The sequence below is a fragment of the Notechis scutatus genome, chromosome 1, assembly GCF_049901735.1.
Source record: "Notechis scutatus isolate UNSWTSFEM ecotype Mainland chromosome 1, rNotScu1.2, whole genome shotgun sequence".
Classification (NCBI taxonomy): domain Eukaryota; kingdom Metazoa; phylum Chordata; class Lepidosauria; order Squamata; family Elapidae; genus Notechis; species Notechis scutatus.
Genome location: NC_142009.1, coordinates 274,816,132 through 274,836,209, shown reverse-complemented (window position 1 = coordinate 274,836,209; position 20,078 = coordinate 274,816,132). Strand labels below are relative to the sequence as shown.

General features: G+C 38.0%; 2 protein-coding genes across 2 annotated transcripts in view; one reads left to right on the top strand and one right to left on the bottom strand.

The window, feature by feature from the left end:
• The window catches only part of HEATR4 (HEAT repeat containing 4), a 48,993-nt gene extending 30,572 nt beyond the window's left edge, over nt 1–18,421 (top strand). The window contains exons 8-18 of the mRNA XM_087951646.1: nt 258–418; nt 2,021–2,125; nt 2,540–2,658; nt 3,333–3,513; nt 5,121–5,190; nt 6,892–7,081; nt 8,437–8,515; nt 9,559–9,730; nt 10,121–10,182; nt 15,224–15,419; nt 18,169–18,421. Of these exons, the coding sequence (XP_087807772.1) occupies nt 258–418; nt 2,021–2,125; nt 2,540–2,658; nt 3,333–3,513; nt 5,121–5,190; nt 6,892–7,081; nt 8,437–8,515; nt 9,559–9,730; nt 10,121–10,182; nt 15,224–15,394 (1,310 nt within the window). The 3' untranslated portion in view covers nt 15,395–15,419; nt 18,169–18,421. The remainder of the gene's footprint in view (nt 1–257; nt 419–2,020; nt 2,126–2,539; nt 2,659–3,332; nt 3,514–5,120; nt 5,191–6,891; nt 7,082–8,436; nt 8,516–9,558; nt 9,731–10,120; nt 10,183–15,223; nt 15,420–18,168) is intronic.
• On the bottom strand, nt 9,185–12,087 carry RIOX1 (ribosomal oxygenase 1). Its single transcript, XM_026671071.2, has one exon. It carries the CDS (start codon nt 12,030–12,032, stop codon nt 10,206–10,208), a length of 1,827 nt encoding a protein of 608 aa, XP_026526856.2. The 5' UTR covers nt 12,033–12,087; the 3' UTR covers nt 9,185–10,205.
• Nucleotides 18,422–20,078: the final 1,657 nt, after the last annotated feature.

Below are 20,078 nucleotides of genomic sequence, written 5' to 3'. Positions count from 1 at the left end.
TATATATGTATATATGTATATATGTATATATGTTTTCTTAAGTTTTTGTATTGATTAGCTTGTTGTATACGTCAGTGGTTAATGTGGCAGATTCATCTGCCATCACAGGCTTCTGTGATGATGGCAGATGTAACGCTAACTAAAAGCACAACTACAATGACGTGTATAATGCCATATATTGTATATTTATGCTGTCCCTGAGTAGTTACTTAAGCAATCTTTTGGGGATTCTGCATTTATCATTATTTTCTTGTTAGGTAATTCTGCAGACAGCTGGGCAGCAGCTCAGGCTCTAGCGCTGGAAGGAGTTACCAGTTTCCAGGTAGTGAAAAGGATTCTGTCTCAGATTTTTGATGAAAACGACGATACCTCAGAAGAACAGGCATGTCTTTTGTTAGCTCGGCTCAGCAAACACACAGTAAGTATCAATGCTCAGGAAGAGGAATGTGGTGGAAGCACAGGATTGGTATAGCCGCTGAGCAGTGGTGGTATTCAGCAGGTTCTGACCAGTTCTGGAAAACCGGTAGCGGAAATTTTGAGTAGTTCAGAGAACCGGCAAATACCACCTCTGACTGGCCCCGCCCCCATCTATTCTCTGCCTTCCGAGTCCCAGCTGATTGGTTGGGTCTTCTTTTGTTGCCCTGTACAGGAGAACAGAGCTGGAAAGCAGGATAGTAGGGTGGGGAGGGAATGGGATTTTGCAGTATCTTTCCCCTACCATGCCCACCAAGCCACGCCCACAGAACCGGTAGTAAAAAAATGTGAATACCGTCACTGCCGCTGAGGATTTCTGAATCAATTTGCCCATCGTTTTTGGATACACACATTATGCACTACTGTGTCAGTCGGAGAAGCACCTCATCTTTCTTGCTGAGCTCACAAGCAAAATAGCATTGGCTTGGGTGAGAGGCCACCAGGGAATATCAGGCTTCAAGGACATATTTACCAACATTTAAGCTTTTGGCACATGCATGCTGCAGAAAAGTCCAATATGGCCAATTTCTTCAAAAGGTTTACACAAAAAAAAATGGTTGCCATCTAAAAAGCATGCCTTTGGGATCTCACCAATCAGGTGGCTCCAAAAAGTTGTGGGATGTCATCATACTCTTGTTGTATTATATTTTCTTTTTATGATATGGACACTGGAATGCTCATTTTTAAAACATCACTCTTTGCTTCCAGTTTTGAGCCAGGCTACAGTAATGTTGCAGTTCTATTTTCATTTATCAGTGTGTCTAATGTGCCTTCCTTTTGTTTTCTTCTTCCTCTTCTCTTTGCTTTCACCTTATTTTTTTTGGGGTGGGGGGTGGGGGAAGAGACACAACAAACCTAGTACAGTAAGGAAGATATTTTGCTTTAAGCTAGTGGAATCAATTTTAGCTGCAGTGTATCAGCCTAGGATTGAAAAGTGTCGCCTTAGCTGAGCCATTCAATTAATAGGAAATGATCAGATATTAACATGTGACATTCACTTTTCTTAATTTCTTTCCTCTTTTTATATTTGTGCATGTGTGTGTGTGTGTGTGTGTGTGTGTGTGTGTATGCATATAATGGATTGACAAAATTACAAATTCTTTCTTTTGGTTTTTCATTTATGACTCTTTAATGGTAATCATTTTCACATGCAATGGATATGAGTTTAAAAATAACTGGAAAGCTCCTTTCAAATTTTTCTCAAATAACAGATTGCAATAAAAACTTTATTATTTTACAGTAAACCTGTCATTTGGAGAAATCATAAATAATGGGAAGAGTCAGCAGAAATAACTGTGATATTAATGCACATTATTAGCAAGTTAAATCTTCAGTAGCAAAACTTAACTTGCAATACTAAATGTACATAAATGTAATAAATATATTGTTTTATATCAATACTATAAAATCATGAAAGTCATTTGAAAAAAATATATTTTAATGAAAAGAAATAAAAAAATTCCTCTTTCTTCCTGTCTGTGTATAGAATGTCATATGAACACATTATAGAGTATTTTTAGGTTCCTTATTAATTTAATGCTTTCAGGGCTTGGTTCATTGTTTACTGGCATCAGAATTGAACAGCTATCAATGGATACATCGGGTTTTGGCATGTAAAACATTGTCTCGTATTCCAGGAAGCGTCACCCAGGTATGTTTTATCTCATGAACTGGAAATGCAAAAAATATTGGTGATGCTATTTTTCTGATAGCTTCGTGGAGATTCCATTTTACCTTAACAAAAGGAAAATACCTCTTGTGTAAATTAAAAAAAAATTAAACAAGGCTTTAAAATTGAATTATTATTATTGGTAGACATTGGCCAGAGGCTTATTAAAAACATTGCCTTCTCTTATGCAAAGAAAAAGTGCAGTATCTTTGTACTTTCTTACATTTTTTGTTTGAGAGAAGCACTCAGCCTTTCTACATGGTTATCTCTGAAAGTGTTTCCCACAGAGCTACTAAAATAAAAAATGACACATTATTCTTTAAAAAAAAGGGGTGGGTTTATTTTATGTGTGTTATATGAAGTCACTTTATGACTTATATAAAGTCTTCTAAATAGGACCTCAAGAACAAAATTGTCCAATTGATGTGGACAGATTGGAAAATTGAGGTACGCCAGGCAGCTGCCAAGGTTTTGGGACATTTGAAACTTGGAAAAGAAGTCCATGACCAGCTGAGGTGAGCATCAAACATCACCTGCAGTATCTGTACTTTTATCTAGCAAAATAGATGTGACATGGTATCTCCGTTGGATACAAATTGCCTCCATATTATGGAGTCCATAATATCCTAACACAAGAAATGATATCTCACATTGATATATTTATATGCAAACTGACATCAATATCGTCATACAGCCTGTTCTTTGATAAAAAGAGAAATATATTCACGTTTTGTACAAAAAGGTTTTTCATGCACAAAGGCCTGAATTTCTGCTACTTGCAAGGAAAGATAGCTTTCTTGCATTTCTGTGGCCTTGTATTTCATGAAAGTGTTTTCCAAAAATTGAGAAACTCTAGAAGAGAACAATAGATGGCAGAAAGGAAATATGACAACAAAAAATAATTGTCATATATGTCAGATGTGGAATCCCCCTACCCCTTTGCTTACAGATGTCTTCCAATGTTCTTTAAAAGGGCTCCTAAAACATTATAGGATCCCCTAAAATTTGATTGATGTATAATTATTTATGCTAAATATAGCAACTAATAGCACGAGGACAAATACGTTTGCTGATTAAACTTGCATGGAAGCTGTTCTCGAAGCTAAGTAATATAGTTTATTTTATTTTGCCCTGGATGCATAAATGAAGTGAGCTTATCATTCATTAATAAGCACCTTTATCCTCTCAGAGATAATCTAAAAAGGGGAGACTGCCGGAAGAAAGTGGAAGCTCTTTCATTGATTGGCTGGCTGAAATTCATGACAGCCAGGCTGCTCCCTGGCTTTCTTCAGTGTTTCTCTGATGACTTTGTAGCTGTCCGAAAAGAAGCTTGCTGGGCAGCCGGAGCACTTCAGATTAAAGAAGAGACAGTGAGTGTTCACTAAAATGATTGATAAAGGGTTTGGATGCAAAGGTATAAATATACATTCCATTCTTGAATGCAAAATTCTCAGAGTTACATTACTTTGGTCTAAGAATAGAGCAATCAAACTTGCTTGTGAATAAAGAAATATCCTAGTTTAGTAAAGAAAATCTGTGAGCAGAACCAGTCTTCTGCATAACTGGTTGGGTTATATAACAGGATATGCAATTCTATATCTACACTGGATGTTTATTTAGAATGAATGTTCTAGTCAGCACAAATTATGTACATTGTGCTCTGGACTTGTGCCAATATCTGAATAAAGTTGGCCTCATTTATTAGATGGGGATTTCTCTGTATATCCAAGAAGGAGCAAATGGAAGTGGGGGCACCTTATCTTTTAAACCATATCTTTTATTTGCTTATTTGCTGCATTAGAGGTAGTCCTCAACTTATGACCGTAATTGATCCTGGAATTACAATCATTAGTCATGCCCGTCATTAAGCAGGTGATCATGTGACTGCACCCAATCTGATTATCTCTTTTGCAGCAGTCATTAAATGGATCTTATGGTGATTAAATGAATCCATTCATTATCTGCAATGGTCATTTTCTGCCAGTGGCTAGAAGTAAAGGCCACTTTCCATTAAAAAACATTGTAAATTGTGGTGCTATGCCGAGACACTGTAAGCAATTGTAAATGTGAGCTGGTTGCCAAGTGCCTAAAATGTAGTCATGTAACCGCTGAGGATGGCACTGTCAGAACCTAGAACCTGTTCGTAAATATTGTTTTTGGGTTCTGCATTAACTTCAGTCACTAAAGTTGAGGATTACCTATACTTAGCATCTTTTGCCCATGATAAGGAAAAATCATGACTCCAATCAAATTAGAGTTACGATGAGGAATCTGCAATCTGCCAGATGTTCTTAAAGTCCCAACTTTTCTTGATGGCTTTGCTGTTTCAGTCCTAGAGGGAGTTTTGTGCCTGGATGCCATAAATTGCTCACTCCAATTAGATGCAATGCCTGGATAAACGGTTATTTCGTATTATTCCCAAGCATCTTATTATGCTCATAAAAGTGCCAGAAAATAGAAGGCAGGAAGGGAAGAGCAGAGGGAGAAAGAAAGATGTGTCTTGAAAAATCTCGAGACAAATGGATAATTATTCCTTCCATTTGAAAATACAAATGACTAAATAGCAAGCAAACCTGTAACTAAAGGCTTCATCCCATAGACACATCAATAGGAAGAAAATGGTAGAGCCAAAAGGATGAAGTGCTTTGAGAACTGAATCTGGTTTGTGGTCTGCCAATTACCTATTCCTTAAAGCCCACTCCTTGTGTAAAAGCTGTTTTTTTTCAGCAAGGGTGAATCAGCGATTCATTAGTATCTAGCAAGTCACAATACATAATTATTTATTTGTGTTTACTCTCATAAGATTTTGTTATATATGTCTGTAATGGCATATTGTAGACTTGGTTCTCTAGTTCCTGCTTTTAATTTGGGATAAATTATGTATGTTATTTAATATAAATAACCCTATTTTAAAAAAAGATCTATGAATAAGGCTCTGTATCAGTCAACAGATTTTGTTGTTCTTGTTGTTGAACAGGTACTAAAATGCCTTTTTAAGATCATGCAGACTGATCCTTTATGGAATATCAAAGCTCTTGCCATCAGAGGTATTGTATTGTTAAACTGTTGAGAATTCTCCTTTAAACTGTATCTATAAATAGTTTTTGTAACTGTAATTTTGGATGTTCTCTTATTTCTGAAAATTTTATCTAGCTGGTCACTAAAAGAGCAGGAAGCTGGTCTTCTTACACCCTGAATAAGGCTTACCTTTTAGGAAGTATGTATGGTATTGCATCCATGATTTGTTTGTTTGTTTGTGTGTGTGTGTATGTGTGTGTGCGTGTGTGTGTGTTGTGTAAGCAACATGGAGCTATGCTTGGCCTATGCCCACTAGGAATAGGCTAAAATGGATTTAAATGTTTTGTGATTATCAAGTGTAATTGAACAACTGTATTCCAATGACTTCCAACTTGAGACACAGAAAGTGATAGGGAGCGGACAGTAAATTTAATTCTCATGCAGTAATTAAAACAGATCACCTGCATGTAGGTATGAACTACGTCATGTACAGTTTATTTGGAATGGCTGAAGTTAGAAGATAACTTACAAAACTTTTTATGTCAGTGAAATAGTACATAAAGAAGAAAAAGTCTGTACTAAATATAATCAAAGTTGGATCCAAACCCTCTTTCAATAATCCTCTCAAATGCTGGAGCTGGAAGGAAGATGATTTACTTATTTATTTACTAAACCAGTGTTTCCCAATCTTGGCAATTTTAAGATGTTTCTTAAAATTGTACCTACCAGAATTCTCCAGGCTTACTTGCTTTGCTTAGAATATTTGCATTATATACTGCCCAACTCCAGAAACTATGAGTGGATACAACAAAAGCCAATATTAATTTAAATGAGATATACAAGGCAAACATAAAACTTTAAAATTGTGCACATTGAGTATGGAAATTGATAGGATTGGTATTAAATCTAATAGGGCCATCAGTTGTTGGTCCTTCACTGTTTTGTTAATAGCACACTTACCTCTTTTAAATGCTTTAGCTCTTAACTCCTTTCTGTGAAATACCATATGAAATATGTCATTTTGCATTCTGGCATTCTGTTAAAATAACACTATTTTTAATGCATTAATGGTTCAGTTCAGACGGTGGTATTAACCCATAGCTGCATAAAGAAATCAGTTATGACTTATTTGCAAAAAGATCAATACTATTAATATGATCAACAATATAGCACCACTTTTTTATTTCAAAAGAGAAGGGTTTCCCTCATTAAGGTTCTTCGGGTTCTGTTTAAGAATAGTACTTCATTTCAGAATACAGGTAGTCCTCGACTTACAACAGTTCATTTAGTGACCATTTGAAGTTACAATGGCGCTAAAAAAAGTAACTTATGACCATTTTTTCACAACCTTTGCAGCATCCTCATAATCATGTGATTTATATTCAGATGCTTGAAAAATGGTTCGTATTTATGATGGTTGCAGCGTCCTGGGGTCATATGATCCCCTTTCCCCAACTTTCTGACGAGCAAAATCAATGGGAAAAGCTAGGTTCATTTAACAACTATGTTACTAACTTAACAACCGCAGTGGTTCACTGAACAACTATGGCAAGAAAAGTCACTTAACGAATTTCTCACTTAGCAACATAAATTTTTGGGCGCCATTGTGGTCGTAAAATTGAGGACTACCTGTATATATTCAGATAACTGGCAAATACTGGATCACAAAGGCCAAAAGCTCACCTTCTTGACATAAAAAGTCAAAGCAACTATCATTTTCTTTTTGGCAGCTTTGGGTCAGATAGGTGAGGCAACTCCCTACCTAAAAGACCTTCTTCTCTGGGCCCTTCATAATGAGGAAGATCCTGGAGTACGGAGGGAAGCCTGCCGGAGTATCATCACTCTCAAGATGAAGGATGAAAGCGTTCGGGCTACTTTGCTGATGAGAATGATACTGGAACCAAACGAGAAAGTAAAAGAGTAAGTGGCTGTTTTGATCAAAGACCACTCCCTTGTTTAGAAAGTTCCTTCCCCAAGGAGCTCCTAAAGGATCGTTTCTCAACCTTGGCAAGTTCAAGATACATGGAATTTTCCTCAGCCAGCATGTTTTATTACGTTTACAGCGTTGAAAAAAATACCCCTTATTCTTCAAACGTAAGTGTTCCTTGCCACTGCACTGATATATTCCTATGGTAATGGGATGTGGGGATAGGGCAATAATGGCCTGTATTGCCAATTGTGATTTTTAAACCATTCTACCAGTTAATAAAGCAAGACAAGATTTTATGCCATCTTTTAATCCTGTCCATAACATTTTATTAATGATTTGACAGTAGTCTAGTCAGTTATAGTTAATCTTCTATTTATGACCAGTTGCTTGGTGATTATTTGAAATTATGATGGACCTCCCCTGGAGCTACTTATGAATTAGTTCCCAAGTTCCCACAGTTGCTCACTCAAGGTTGCTAAGTCGAGGACTATCATCTATGCTCCTTTTCAACAGAAATAGATCTTCAGTAAATACCATTTCATACACTTTAGTCAAATCATGATAGGTATTATTAATTGAAATACTTCCAATTTATGCACTGTGCAGTCCTGTCTATTCCTTATTAAAGTCAATGAAATGTATTGTCAAACAACTGTGGCACTAAGTGAGCCGTGGTGGTGCAGTGGTTAGAATGCAGTATTGCAGGCTACTTCTGCTGACTGCTATCTGCTAGCAGTTCGATTCTCACTGACTCAAGGTTGACTCAGCATTCCATTCTGAGGTGGGGAAAATGAGGACCTAGATTGTTGGGGACAAGATGCTGACTCTGTAAACGGCTTAGGGAGGACTGTAAAGTACGGTGAAATGGTATATAAGTCTAAATGCTACTGCTATGTGGATATTCAGAAGAGGATCTACCCTAGTGAGTAGCAAGATATTTTCATCTAGGTTTACAGAGATATCTAAAGAAAATAATTTGAATTTTTCTAATGTCTGAGGGTTTCGGTGATAACAGACTCTATTAACTTGAAAAGATGGAAACTTAGGCCCACACACCTGAAAGTGTGTGTGGGCCTAATCAGGGAATAGTTTTCTCTGGGATTAGCCTTTTTCTAAATTTGGGGAAGGATTGGGCATTTAAGTACAAATAGAGCAAGACGTTTCTGTAGTGTTGCACTACCCTCAGATTTACAGAAAAAGTGTATCAGATGCTATGTGTTCAGCAAAGGTAAAAATAAATGCTCCTAAGGGAGGAGGAATGTTATACAAATAAATTCTTAATAAATAAAATGAAAATGTAGATTTGACTTTTGAGATTTCTGAAAAGGTCCATTTCTTTGAACAGAGAAGTGAGTCGTGCTGTGACAAATTTCAATTTTGAACAAAAGGAAGAGCAAGAAATGATCCAAAAAATCAAGAATGAGGTAAAAAAAATCCAATCTAAAATGTTGTTGTGCTGTATTTTTTTAGAAGCCAAGATTACATAGCTCTTTCCCACACTTCAGGAAACTTCTCCTTTCCCTATGCACATTTCTAAAGACTGGTAACTTCTGAAAATTTGAAGCAATATGAAATTGTAATATGCAAGTGTGTTAAATGCTACATAGTGGGCCTTCGGATCATACGGGAGCAATCAGATAGTCAGCATGAATTTCACAAGGCCATATTCCAAAGTTCTGAAGCAACTGTTGGCTTATATGCAGAGACAGACTGTAGGAGACCACAAGGTTATAATAAGCAAGAAACCTCTGCATATCTTAATTGCATTCATATAGAAGTTCAAGCATGTATTCAGATTCCCAAAAGATACTATACCACAATGAGGAAAATTCCTGTTGCATGCATCACCTCATCAATACCTTTCCGGATGTAAGAAGCTAATACATCAGGAATTGACTATCATTTCAAACAAGATGCATTTTGTGTTTGTAAAGGTTTACTAAGAAAGTGACAACATATGTCACAAGCTATGAGTTATAGACTGCAGAGCACCTGACAATGAGATCTGTAGCTAGAGGAATAAGACCTACTAGTTGCTAATATCCTTTATGTCACATCGCACTTGGGAGAATTAAAGAAAACAGGAATCTTAGTGAAAAATAAACATTTTATTTGCTCTGCAGTAATTACAAAACCTAACTTGATTTGTCCAGGCTATTTCAACTCATAAAGCCCCTGATTTTTCACCTAATTGCCTTAACAAACTGGCAAATTGGCAAAGCTTCAAGTAGGTTAACAAGTATCTGAAAAAAAGTTAGAAGTACAAATTTTACACTTACTTTCTCATATAAATTAAAAGCTATTAACTTTTTAGTTTAGCAGTTCACTCTTTCACCATATTTCCTCTACTATACTTCCACATTCTAATAAAGAGTAAAAGTTTTTAGTATGATGATGATGCAAGAATTGTGAAAGGGATAAAATTATATTGGTAAATGGTGCAAAAAATGTACAATTTGTGTTGCAGATTTCCAGATTAAGCCAAATACCCCTAGTAATAAAGAAAGTACTAAAGCTTCAAGAAGTAATAGAGAAGATGTGGCATGAAGCCCACTGCATTTATCGGGAAAAGGGAGACATCTTTGCATACAGCGATATTCGTGACATCTTCCTTGATGTTGTTAAAACTACTTTCACTGGTAACATAGAACAGAATGAAAAACAGTTTGATGGAATGTGTGTGTGTGTGTGTGTATGTATGTGTGTGTATACATACACACGTATGTATGTATGTATGTATGTATGTATGTATGTATGTATGTATGTATATACAAAAATGAGCTTTAAGTCTACCATTTATGTTTATTGCAATCTTCTACTGGAATACTTTTTTTCACTATTTTAATCCAGCTCACAATTTAGGAGACAAAAATTATTCTTTTGTTAAGAATAAGAATATAGTTAAGAATAAACACTGTTAAAACATTTTAAAATGTAGATCAAATTACATCCTTTATCTTTCTATAGTTTATCTAATATATACATATAAATGTATATGTATGCATATATGTATTTCTTTATCTCTGCAGATCAAACACAAATTCCAAGCAGTCAGTTTCCAGACTTTTGGATTGCTATCTTAAATGTACTAGTAAGTAGAAGAAAAATAATTTCTTACAATTCATTTATTTTTATGTTACCAGATAAAAGAGGTTTTTTAGTAACCACCAACCCTTTCTCAAATAAAAAAGTTCCCAAGGCAATCTTATCGTTCAAAGAACCACCAGGAAGGGCATCTATACAGATGTAATTTGGGTAAGAGGAGAGCAAAAATTCAATTCCATCTATGTATTCGGATTCTATTTCACAACACTTAGGCTCCTCCTTGTGGTACACTCTTGAGTTTTCTGTGGTATAATACAGTAATGTAGCATCTCCTTCATTGCACAACCTGACAATGCCATATCGAAGTAGACGTATTTGTGTAGTTTTCTCAAGCTGGACATCAACATTTTGCACGTTGCCATTCTCCCACCGTGCCGGATGCCTGAAAACACTCAATGCTTTTTCCGTCTCAGTGAGCACTGGAGGAAGACAGTCATGAAGAAAAGACTTGGCTTTCTGATCCACTGCAGCATCAACTGGTGCATAATCCATTAGTTTTGTGAGTAAAGTCCTGATCTTCTGCAGAAAGACAGTTCGGCGTGGGTCATCAGCATCAGTGTTTATGACACCCATGTATTCCAGATAGTCCTCAGGGAGGCCTTGGCGATATTCAATGTCCTCTTCAATAGCCATCTGCAATGCTGCCGGGAGAAGTTTTTCCAACAAGTCTCCCCAAGAGTTTCGCTGATAGGAAGAAACTGTGATGTGGAGTGAATGAGCCTCTGGGAGGCAATCTCCTTGATGTATAAACCCCCGGGGGAAGTATAGCAGGTCCCCAGCTTCTAAGACAATCTCCAGAATCGGTTCACCAATCTCCATCTGGCTAAAATTGCTACTTGAAAACTGAGGCAACATCTCAGCCTGCTGTCTCGGGGCGTAAACCCGCCAATGCTTTTTTCCTTCCAGCTGGAGCACAAACGCTTCAATATCATCATAATGTGGGGCAAAGCCCTGAGCTCCAGCAGGAGTCAGGTAAGTGTTGGCACCAACCATACTGCTGAACTGCTCCTGTAGGATGGACAGGACATGCCAGACGGTAGCCGAAAAGGCCTGAGGGTTCAGCATCCGGAGTGAGCAGCCGTTCCTGTAGAAATCCCAGACCACAGCTGGCACTGCCCTGCCCACAGGGTTATGGGTCTCCCTCTTCCCATCCTCATAACTGGTGACATCCAAGTTGACACCAAACTGGACATTGTGGTCGCGTAGGATGTTATCGAACTCAGCAGTGGAGAAGAGGTCCTGATAATAATTTGGGTTGTGCCTGTGGATCAGAAGCGGTGACTTCTCCCAGTACTGATCAAAGAATTCCTGCGAGGAAACAGGAGCGATGAGCCACTGGAAGAGTTTGGCAGCTCGCTCCCGGCTATCCTGGACCTTTTCCAGGTCTTGGAGGAAGGTCAGGAGAGAGCAACTCGAAGACAGTTCCCGGGGGTAGAAGGGCTGCCCTCCTTCTCCATGGGGCGGCCCAGCAGATGCTGGCGGTTCTGGAGCCTTTTGGTCTACCCGTCTGCGCTCCGCCTTCCTCCGCAACGCTTTCTGCCGGCTCTGCAAGGGAGCCAAATGTTTGCAAGCGGAGATATTGTTCCGTTTGGGTTTTCGCTTCTCCTTGGGACCCGAAAACGGGAACGCATCTCTAGGCTGCTCCCCGTCGGATGCCACAGAGCCATTCCTGGCTGCCGATCCCTTCGGCTGCCGCTTCTTGACTCCCCGGCGCTTCAGGGAGACCGAAAGGCCCCGAGGTGGGCCGGGGGATCGTTTCGGCTGGTCCCGCTCGCCGAGCGGGAAGGAAGAAAGATAAGCGGCCCGGGCAGATACACGCGGGCTCAGCAGCGCCATGCCGGACAAGGACAGGCCCGCCCCGGGGAACAACGCGGCGAAGGATTTCCGGGCAAGGCGCGTGTTTCCCCCCCCACTTCTGCTGTTCCTGTTCATGCCTTAGCTCCGCCCTTCCATTCTGACGTCAAAGAAGACTCGACTGGGTTTCGAGCGTGGAATGCCGGCAATGCGATCTGTCTTCGTTATCCCTGGAGTCCCCCGAGTATCATAAGGACATTCCGTCCCTGCCGTTCCCGCCTAACTAGGAATAGAAGCCTGCCGCGGTGCCGAGTCTGCAATCCGGCGAGATTAAAAGATTGGACAATCCTTTGTCCGGGATGGCACAGGTAGTCCTCGGTTTGCAACAGTTCCGTTAGTGACCGTCCAAAATCAACCACGGCATTGGAAAAAAAAGGGACTTAGGACTGTTTTTCGCACTTACGACCGTTGCAGCATTCCCCACGGTCACATGATCAAAATTCAGATGTTTGGCAACTGACTCACATTGAGGACCCGTGCAGTGTCCTGGGATCATGCAAACACCACTTGTGACCTTCTGACAAAGTCAGTGGGGAAGCCGGATTCACTTAACGACCGCGTGATTAAGTTAACAGCTGCAGTGTGATTCACTTAACAAACTGAGGCAAGAAAAGTTGTAAAATGGGGCAAAACTCACTTAACAATTGCCTCACTTAGGAACAGCTACTTTGGGCTCAATTGTGGTGGTAAATTGAGAACTACCTGTATAAAGACTTTTGTCTTGGACAGAAGGTCGGGCTGGAAGACTCCAAGGTTCCTTCCAACCCTATGATTCTATGATTCTTGTGGCTCTTTTCTAGCCTACATAATTTAATAGAGTAGAATGGCTACTTATTCCCAGAGGTTTGCTTCTAACAAAAGGAGCAAAATGTTGCTTTCTGTACATCCAACACTATGGAGTCTCTGATACTGTCCACAGGACACTCTCAAATTACAGATTATTGGAGGGAGATAAGGGTGTAAGACAAATAATATCCTGAAACATTAAATTGGAAACACTGTGCATGCCGTCTTTCCAACTTAATGTTTAATATTAATGCATGCCAACTCCATTTAATGCAAAACTCCGAATTAAAGGATTGCCTACAGATGACTGTCCATCATTTACTTTAAACTATTTATTTATTTATTTATTTATTTATTTGATTTGCCAATTGTTTACAAGATAATAAGTATAAATGTATACATAGTTGTGAATACATGAAATGGGTACATATAATGCAAAACTCCGAATTAAAGGATTGCCTACAGATGACTGTCCATCATTTACTTTAAACTATGAGTGAAAGTGAAACCACATCTCTAAAATAATCCTCACCGCTTGCAGTTAACAAGTTTTTTCCTAGTAATCAGAAATTTCCTAACAATCAGAATAGGACGTCTCTTTTTCAAAAGTAGTTTTCATTAAAATATTTTGCATATATAACAAAGAAAAAATATAGTAAATGTGGAAAAGAAAAGAAAAAAGAAGAACCAAAGAAAAAAAGGAGATAGAAAAAATAAAATGACAGAACAGATGAAAGAGGTATATAAATAATGAACACATGGTCCTAACCCCACAGGACTTTCTGTACTCAATGCGCAGTACATAATAATACTGCTCCACAAACTGCTATTTCTGTTGGTCTGTTTTTTTTATGTTCCAGTATTGCACCAATCATGTGTTTAATTACTTGTTTTTCATGTTTCATCAAAATGCAAGTCACCTAGAATCCTCACCTGAATTGGATGACTATATAAATAACATCCCCACTGTTTTACTAATTATATGGTATATATATGTGTGTGTACATATATGTATATATGTGTGTGTATATACTGTATATATGTGTGTGTGTGTGTGTGTGTATGGTCCCTCAGAAAAGACCATAATTTTATGCTAAATAATTTTATTTCATTTAGTAATTAATGACCAAATAATTGTCCACACAATAGGAGACAATTTATCTTAATGCTCGTCAATAAGGTTGAAACTGAAATAATGGCTTTACATCTGCATTTAAAAGTTATGCAGTAGGCTTACCAGTCACTTGACAAGTGATATTCTGGTTTTGTGAGTTTTTCTACCTTTTCCATTGATACAAAAATTAAAAGCAAAGGGGCAGGTAATCAAATGCTTTCTTCTTTCCCCCTATCCCAGTGTATTAAAGCTAATATATCATGTAGTTAATTCTGATAGATTTCAGACTAGTGAAAAGTACTTTATATATGATTTTCCCAATCTGTCAATTGAACCCAAAAATATGCAAATAGAGGAAGTCTATGCCCCAAAATTTGCAAATAGAGCAGATCTGAACTCATTTTCACACAACATAGCCCTCCTCACATTCCTAGCTTATAACCAAGACAGCTTTTCTGATCTGATATGGAAGTAGCATTTTCCATCTTTTCCTGTTAGAAGTCTTCCCATATGTGTGTTTTGTGTGTCTTTAATGGCAACCACAATCTTGGCTGCAATCTGTTCTCTTCAGTCATTGGCAACTTCCTTCCAAGGTCATTTGTCTTATGCAATTGGCCTGATGTAGCATCAACACTGGAGCAGCAGCACCAAAATTGTCATGGAGAAAGCAGTAGACTCATACTTTTATTCTAAAAGGACCTGGAAGTCAAGGCATTTAGAGGCATAAAGGCATGTCAGACAGGTTGCAGCAAGAGCACAACAAGTGATCCTTGTTCAGCGACTGTTCAAAGTCACAATAGTGCTTAACAAGGAGACTTACGACTAATCTTCATAGTTGCAGCCGTTTCATGTCACGATTCAGGTACTTGGCAGCCATCTTGCAATTACAACAGTTCAGTGCCCTACCGTCCTGTGATCCCCATTTGTGATCTTCTGACTATAACACCTAGCTATTAGCCAGCCAACTTGCCTTTTGAAACTGATGGCCATTGTAGTGCAATTCACCTGAAAGGCTCCATACAGAAGAATTTACTTTAGACAAGGCTTTCCATATGATTTCAGTTGAAGAATCTGGATGATCCCTATGAATATGCGGTTTGATTATAATAGCTAGATAACAGTTAATAGCCGTAGTTCAGAAACAGCATGCCCATCCAAAATGATTTGTGGGTTGCAATGTTACTGTTAAGCGAATATCTATATGGGAGGATATATGGGTCTATGTGTTTTCACTTCTGTCTGTTGATACTTTGCTTTACTACTTGCATTTTAGCCTTGGTTAGGAATCCCTCCAAATCCCTGGACACAAAGAGCCTTCTTTGAGGCACTAAAAAGACACAAGAAACTTCTCAAGAAATCAAAAACAACTACAGAAAAGCATAAAGAATCCAAGGACATCAAAAAGGGCAAAGAAACAGTATTTGCTGTCCATTTTGAGAAATAACCGGTTGACCCTTTCACTGCAGAAGGTACAAATATTCTGGCTGGGCTTCTTTGGTTGTGTATGTACAGATTATAGCGTCTCAGAGGTTTGGAGAAAGAACAGTAACTAAATGCAATTGTTAATTGCACTTACAGCATGCTAATTTTTGGATCCTCCTTTAGGTTGTGCAGGAATTTGATTTACCGAGCTTCAAAATATATCCTGGGAATATGTTTGTTTGTTTGTTTGTCTTATATGTTGCCCATCTCACCCAGAGATGACTTTAGCTGTCTTACAATCAATCAAAACAATATAAAACAGTAAAACAATAAATATTAACACTAAAATTGGTTTAAAATGGACAAAGATTGGAAGGAAGGAAGGAAGATGCACATGGGCAGGAGGTAGGATCTTCTCTTAGTCCATTAACCATCTTCAGAATGATACACACATCCAGGTCAGTTGTCAGAACCATGTGTTTAGGCCCTTTTGGGAAGGCCAAAAGGGCGGGAGTGATTCACACCTGGTGAGGGTACGATGTTCCACAGGGTGAGAATCACAGTAAAAAAGGCTCTTCTGGACTCTGCCAGCCTGACTTCCTTGACAAACAGGGTCTGCATCATATTTCTTCTGTTGGTGCGGGTGGAGTGGGCCAATCCCACACTTGAGGGTGAGACTCTTTCTCAGGTAACCTGCATTTAGAACTATATCCAATATCTTTCAAATTATGTGCAGAATATTACAGCTATTGCAAAATTGCTAGGGATACTTCTGCAAGCATGCCACATTCATGCATATTATAGTATTGGATAGAGGTCAGAGGCAATGTTTTATTTCACTTTGTCAGAAGTAATTCATGGTTCCATACAAGCAAAGCTTGTTGAATCAAAGTTATTGAGCTTATGACTTGCTTCATATGTCATTCTTAGTCATAATTTCTTAACAATGGGTTTTGTTGAATAAACCCTAGTTAAGCCATAGATATGTTTACACATCATGGATTTAGATAATATTCTAAGCAAATACCAAACAGTCCACATTATTACACGAATACAGGTTTTAATTACAGAAAGAAATTTCACTGAATTTACTAAGGCTTCCATTGTAAACATATTAAACATATTATGCTATACTGCAAGTTATTTATCTGTAGTTCATAAAATGCTATCTGTGCATAAAGTCCCATAGCAATTAATCATCATTAAATATACTTTCAGTTTGATGTTTTAAAACTAACATGGTCACCCATACAAGGGACAGTTCATGGGTTCACAATATACTAAATGAATATTTTGTCTCTATAGACAGTGATTCATTGTGGCATGACCTGGACATAACAACTTGGTTCACAGATGTCACTATTCTATATTAGGCTTTCTTGTTTTCTTTCTTTTCTTTGAAATAGGATCAGTAGGTATTCCATATTTCTGTTTGTATTGATTTGTTTCTACACTCAGAGGAGTCCTACGTGACCATGATTAGTTTTTTTTCTCTCTCCTCCATTTGCATAGTTACATACATGCTATTCGTTTTAATTTCAGCTTTTTTGTAGTGAAATGCTTATATATGCATAAAATATGTTTATGTTTATTTCTTTCTGTATGGATGCCCACTAATACAATCTTCTAACTAATCTTCCTGGACTTGCAGTTATAATTTTTTTTAGTGAAGCCATCAGAACAATATTTTCTTAAGCAGATTTTATATCACTACTGCATCTGGTGATTCAATAATCAGTTGTACAAACTTGTTTTTCTAAATTATTTTAGCTTGAAAATCTGCGAAACTTTTGACTTGCAATCAGAATAATGTTTTATGGATATCATCTCATTTTTAAAACATAGACATCTCTTAAGGGAGCTTATAGGCCAGGACTGTGTAAAATTAATTTGGTCCAGATCTATTGATTTAATAGGGTAAGTTAGATTTCTTTTTTATTACCAGCTTCTTATGGGTTCATCCCTTTAGGCCAATACAGGGAGTCCTCGACTTACGATGACAACTGAACCCAAAATTTCTGTTGCTAAGTGAGAAATATGTTAATTGAGTTTTGCCCCATTTTACAACTTTTCTTGTCCCAGTTGTTAAGTGAATCACTGCAGTTGTTCAGTTACTAATATGGTTGTTAAGTGAACCTGGCTTCCCCATTGATTTTGCTTGTTGGAAGCTTGCAAAACGTGATCCTGGGATACGGCAACCGTCATAAATATAAGTCAGTTGCCAAGCGTCCAAATTTTGATCACGTGACCATGGGGATGATGCAACCATCTTAAGTGTAAAAAGGAGTCATAACTCACTTCTTTCAGTGCCGTTGTAACTTTGAATGGCACTCAATGACACTGTTGTAAGTTAAGGACTACCTGTAGAGCCAGGAATATAGTTCAGAAAGATGGCAAAGAAATTTGAAAAGCTAATGTGGCTAGATCTATCAAATTATCTTTCCTTTCAGTAAACTGTTTTCGGTTTATTTTTTGTTTGTTTGGCAATGATTGCCCAATTAAATAAACATGGGAATTAACAAGCCTAAGAAACTTTTAGCGTGGAACCAATGCTGATATTGTAAAATCAATTCTCAACTAATAGTAAATTGAATATAAGAGAGCATCAGGAGTTATCTGCTGTTGGCATTGCTTAAGAAGTGCAGCTGTCACTGCTGCCTTGATTAGGAACCTATTGGTTTGCAATTATTTAGTGCCATCAAGCATCTTTGGTCCAAGTATTGAAAGACTCCTGAAAAAGTTTACAACTTTGTTCATGGCTTGGCAAAATTGTCACTGTTTTTATTTTGCCCACAGATGCAGCAGAATACAGTGGTGTAACTCTGCTATACTGAATAATTCAGTCTAATGGAATGCTGCAAGCTTCGTTTCTTACAGTTTGTACAAGTGTTATAAGTACTGGAGAATGTTAGATGAGTTTAGAGCAGTTGTGTTCTGTGTTTGTAACTGCAGATTTCCTCTTAATTTTGTATTTGTACTCCTTCATTAGCATTATCTCCCTATACTTGTACAATTAATTTTCAATAAAACTAAGAGGAAAAGATTATAACCATAACAAAGAGTCTTGCATTTCTATCCTTGTGTATCTTGGTGCAATTGTGCAATTCCTTCACTTTCTTTTAAGATATTTAATGTAATGAGACTATTTTTCAATGGTTTGGTTAGAATAGGGGTGTCAAAGTCAAGGCAGCGCATGCTCAGAGCCTGGCGTCCAGGATGAAAGGGGAACACTCAAACACAGCATGTGGGGCAAGATAATCCTTGGGGACACCAGAGTCCATGCGCTTGCCGCCTCCTTTGCACGCGCTCAGGGCTGCCAATCTCTCCCCTTCCCTTGTCCCTTCCTGAACATGGAGGAAGGAAGGATATGGGAATGAGAATCAAGGAAGGAAGGAAGGAAGGAAGGAAGGAAGGAAGGAAGGAAGGAAGGAAGGAAGGAAGGAAGGAAGGAAGGAAGGAAGGAAGGAAGGAAGGAAGGAAGGAAGGAAGGAAGGAAGGAGATTGAAATGAGAAAAAGGAGGCAGGGAAGTAGGGAGGGAGGGAAAGAGGAAGGAAGGAAGGCAAGGCAAGTTGGTTGGAGATGCCCCAGTTCACGGAGTTCTGCATCAATCCTGGATCCATTGATACTTGGGCTCAAAGGAGAAAGCATTTTTGTGTTCTGTTTTGTCACACACAGGACTTGGTTGGCAATCCAAGTTAACAATGGTATTCTTGAATTGTGAGCTCTTAGGAAAGTATCCCCTCCTTATATTATTTTCCTGGAGTCGTTATTGTCATACTACTATCTGGAGATAACTAAACTAATCCAGAAATTCTATGCACAGTCTGTGGTATAAAAGAGTTGTAAAATATAAGCAGTGAGGGACTAAGTGGGTAAGTCATTTCCTTGCTCAGTACTGTGTAAGGCTACAAAAGAAAAAGTCACTACGTAGAAATAGCGCTCCACTAGGGGGTAGTATTACATACAAAAATGTTATTTATGTTGCTTTAATTTCTCAAAAATGGCAATACTGTGGTTAGTGAAGAATTAAATAGTTTATCTGCACCCATGAAATCAAAAACATCTGTTGATGAAAAGAATACAGTTTATCTGATAAATATAAACACTCTATCAGCATGTTGGTTACAAAGCTGATGAATCCCATACATGTCCTAGAGGAGGCAAAGTGTTCAGGACACACTGAAAAGTTACTGTAAATGTTTTAAGAAACACTTTTATATATGACAATATAAGATTTCAGCCTCCGAAGGACATCTAATTAGAGGAAAGCTTTTCAGTAAGTTAATATAAATTTGATAGCCAAGTAGGAAAATAGCAAACCAGCCCAATAAGAAAATTAGGTAGCCAAGCAGGGAATACTGTTAAGCAAAACCACAGAAAAATGCAAAGAAGATGCACATTTTATGTAATCATCAATGCACTGGTACCTCTATTCTCACAGCAGAAAATAACACAACACTCTTGTGTTGTTAGAATAAATATGTTCTTTGAAAACTGATACGTTTAAATGGGTGCAGCAGACTTGGATCTACAGTAGATTCTATTTACTGTTTGTATAGTAGTGTCAGTGACTACCTACATCATCATCTGCATTCTTTAGCACTGCTTATGGTTTCTATGTATTCTTGCTTCTTTATTTCAGCACAAGGACCAGTTATTAATTTGGGTGGAGCCTTTGGGATTATTCCTGTTATCCTTGCCCCAC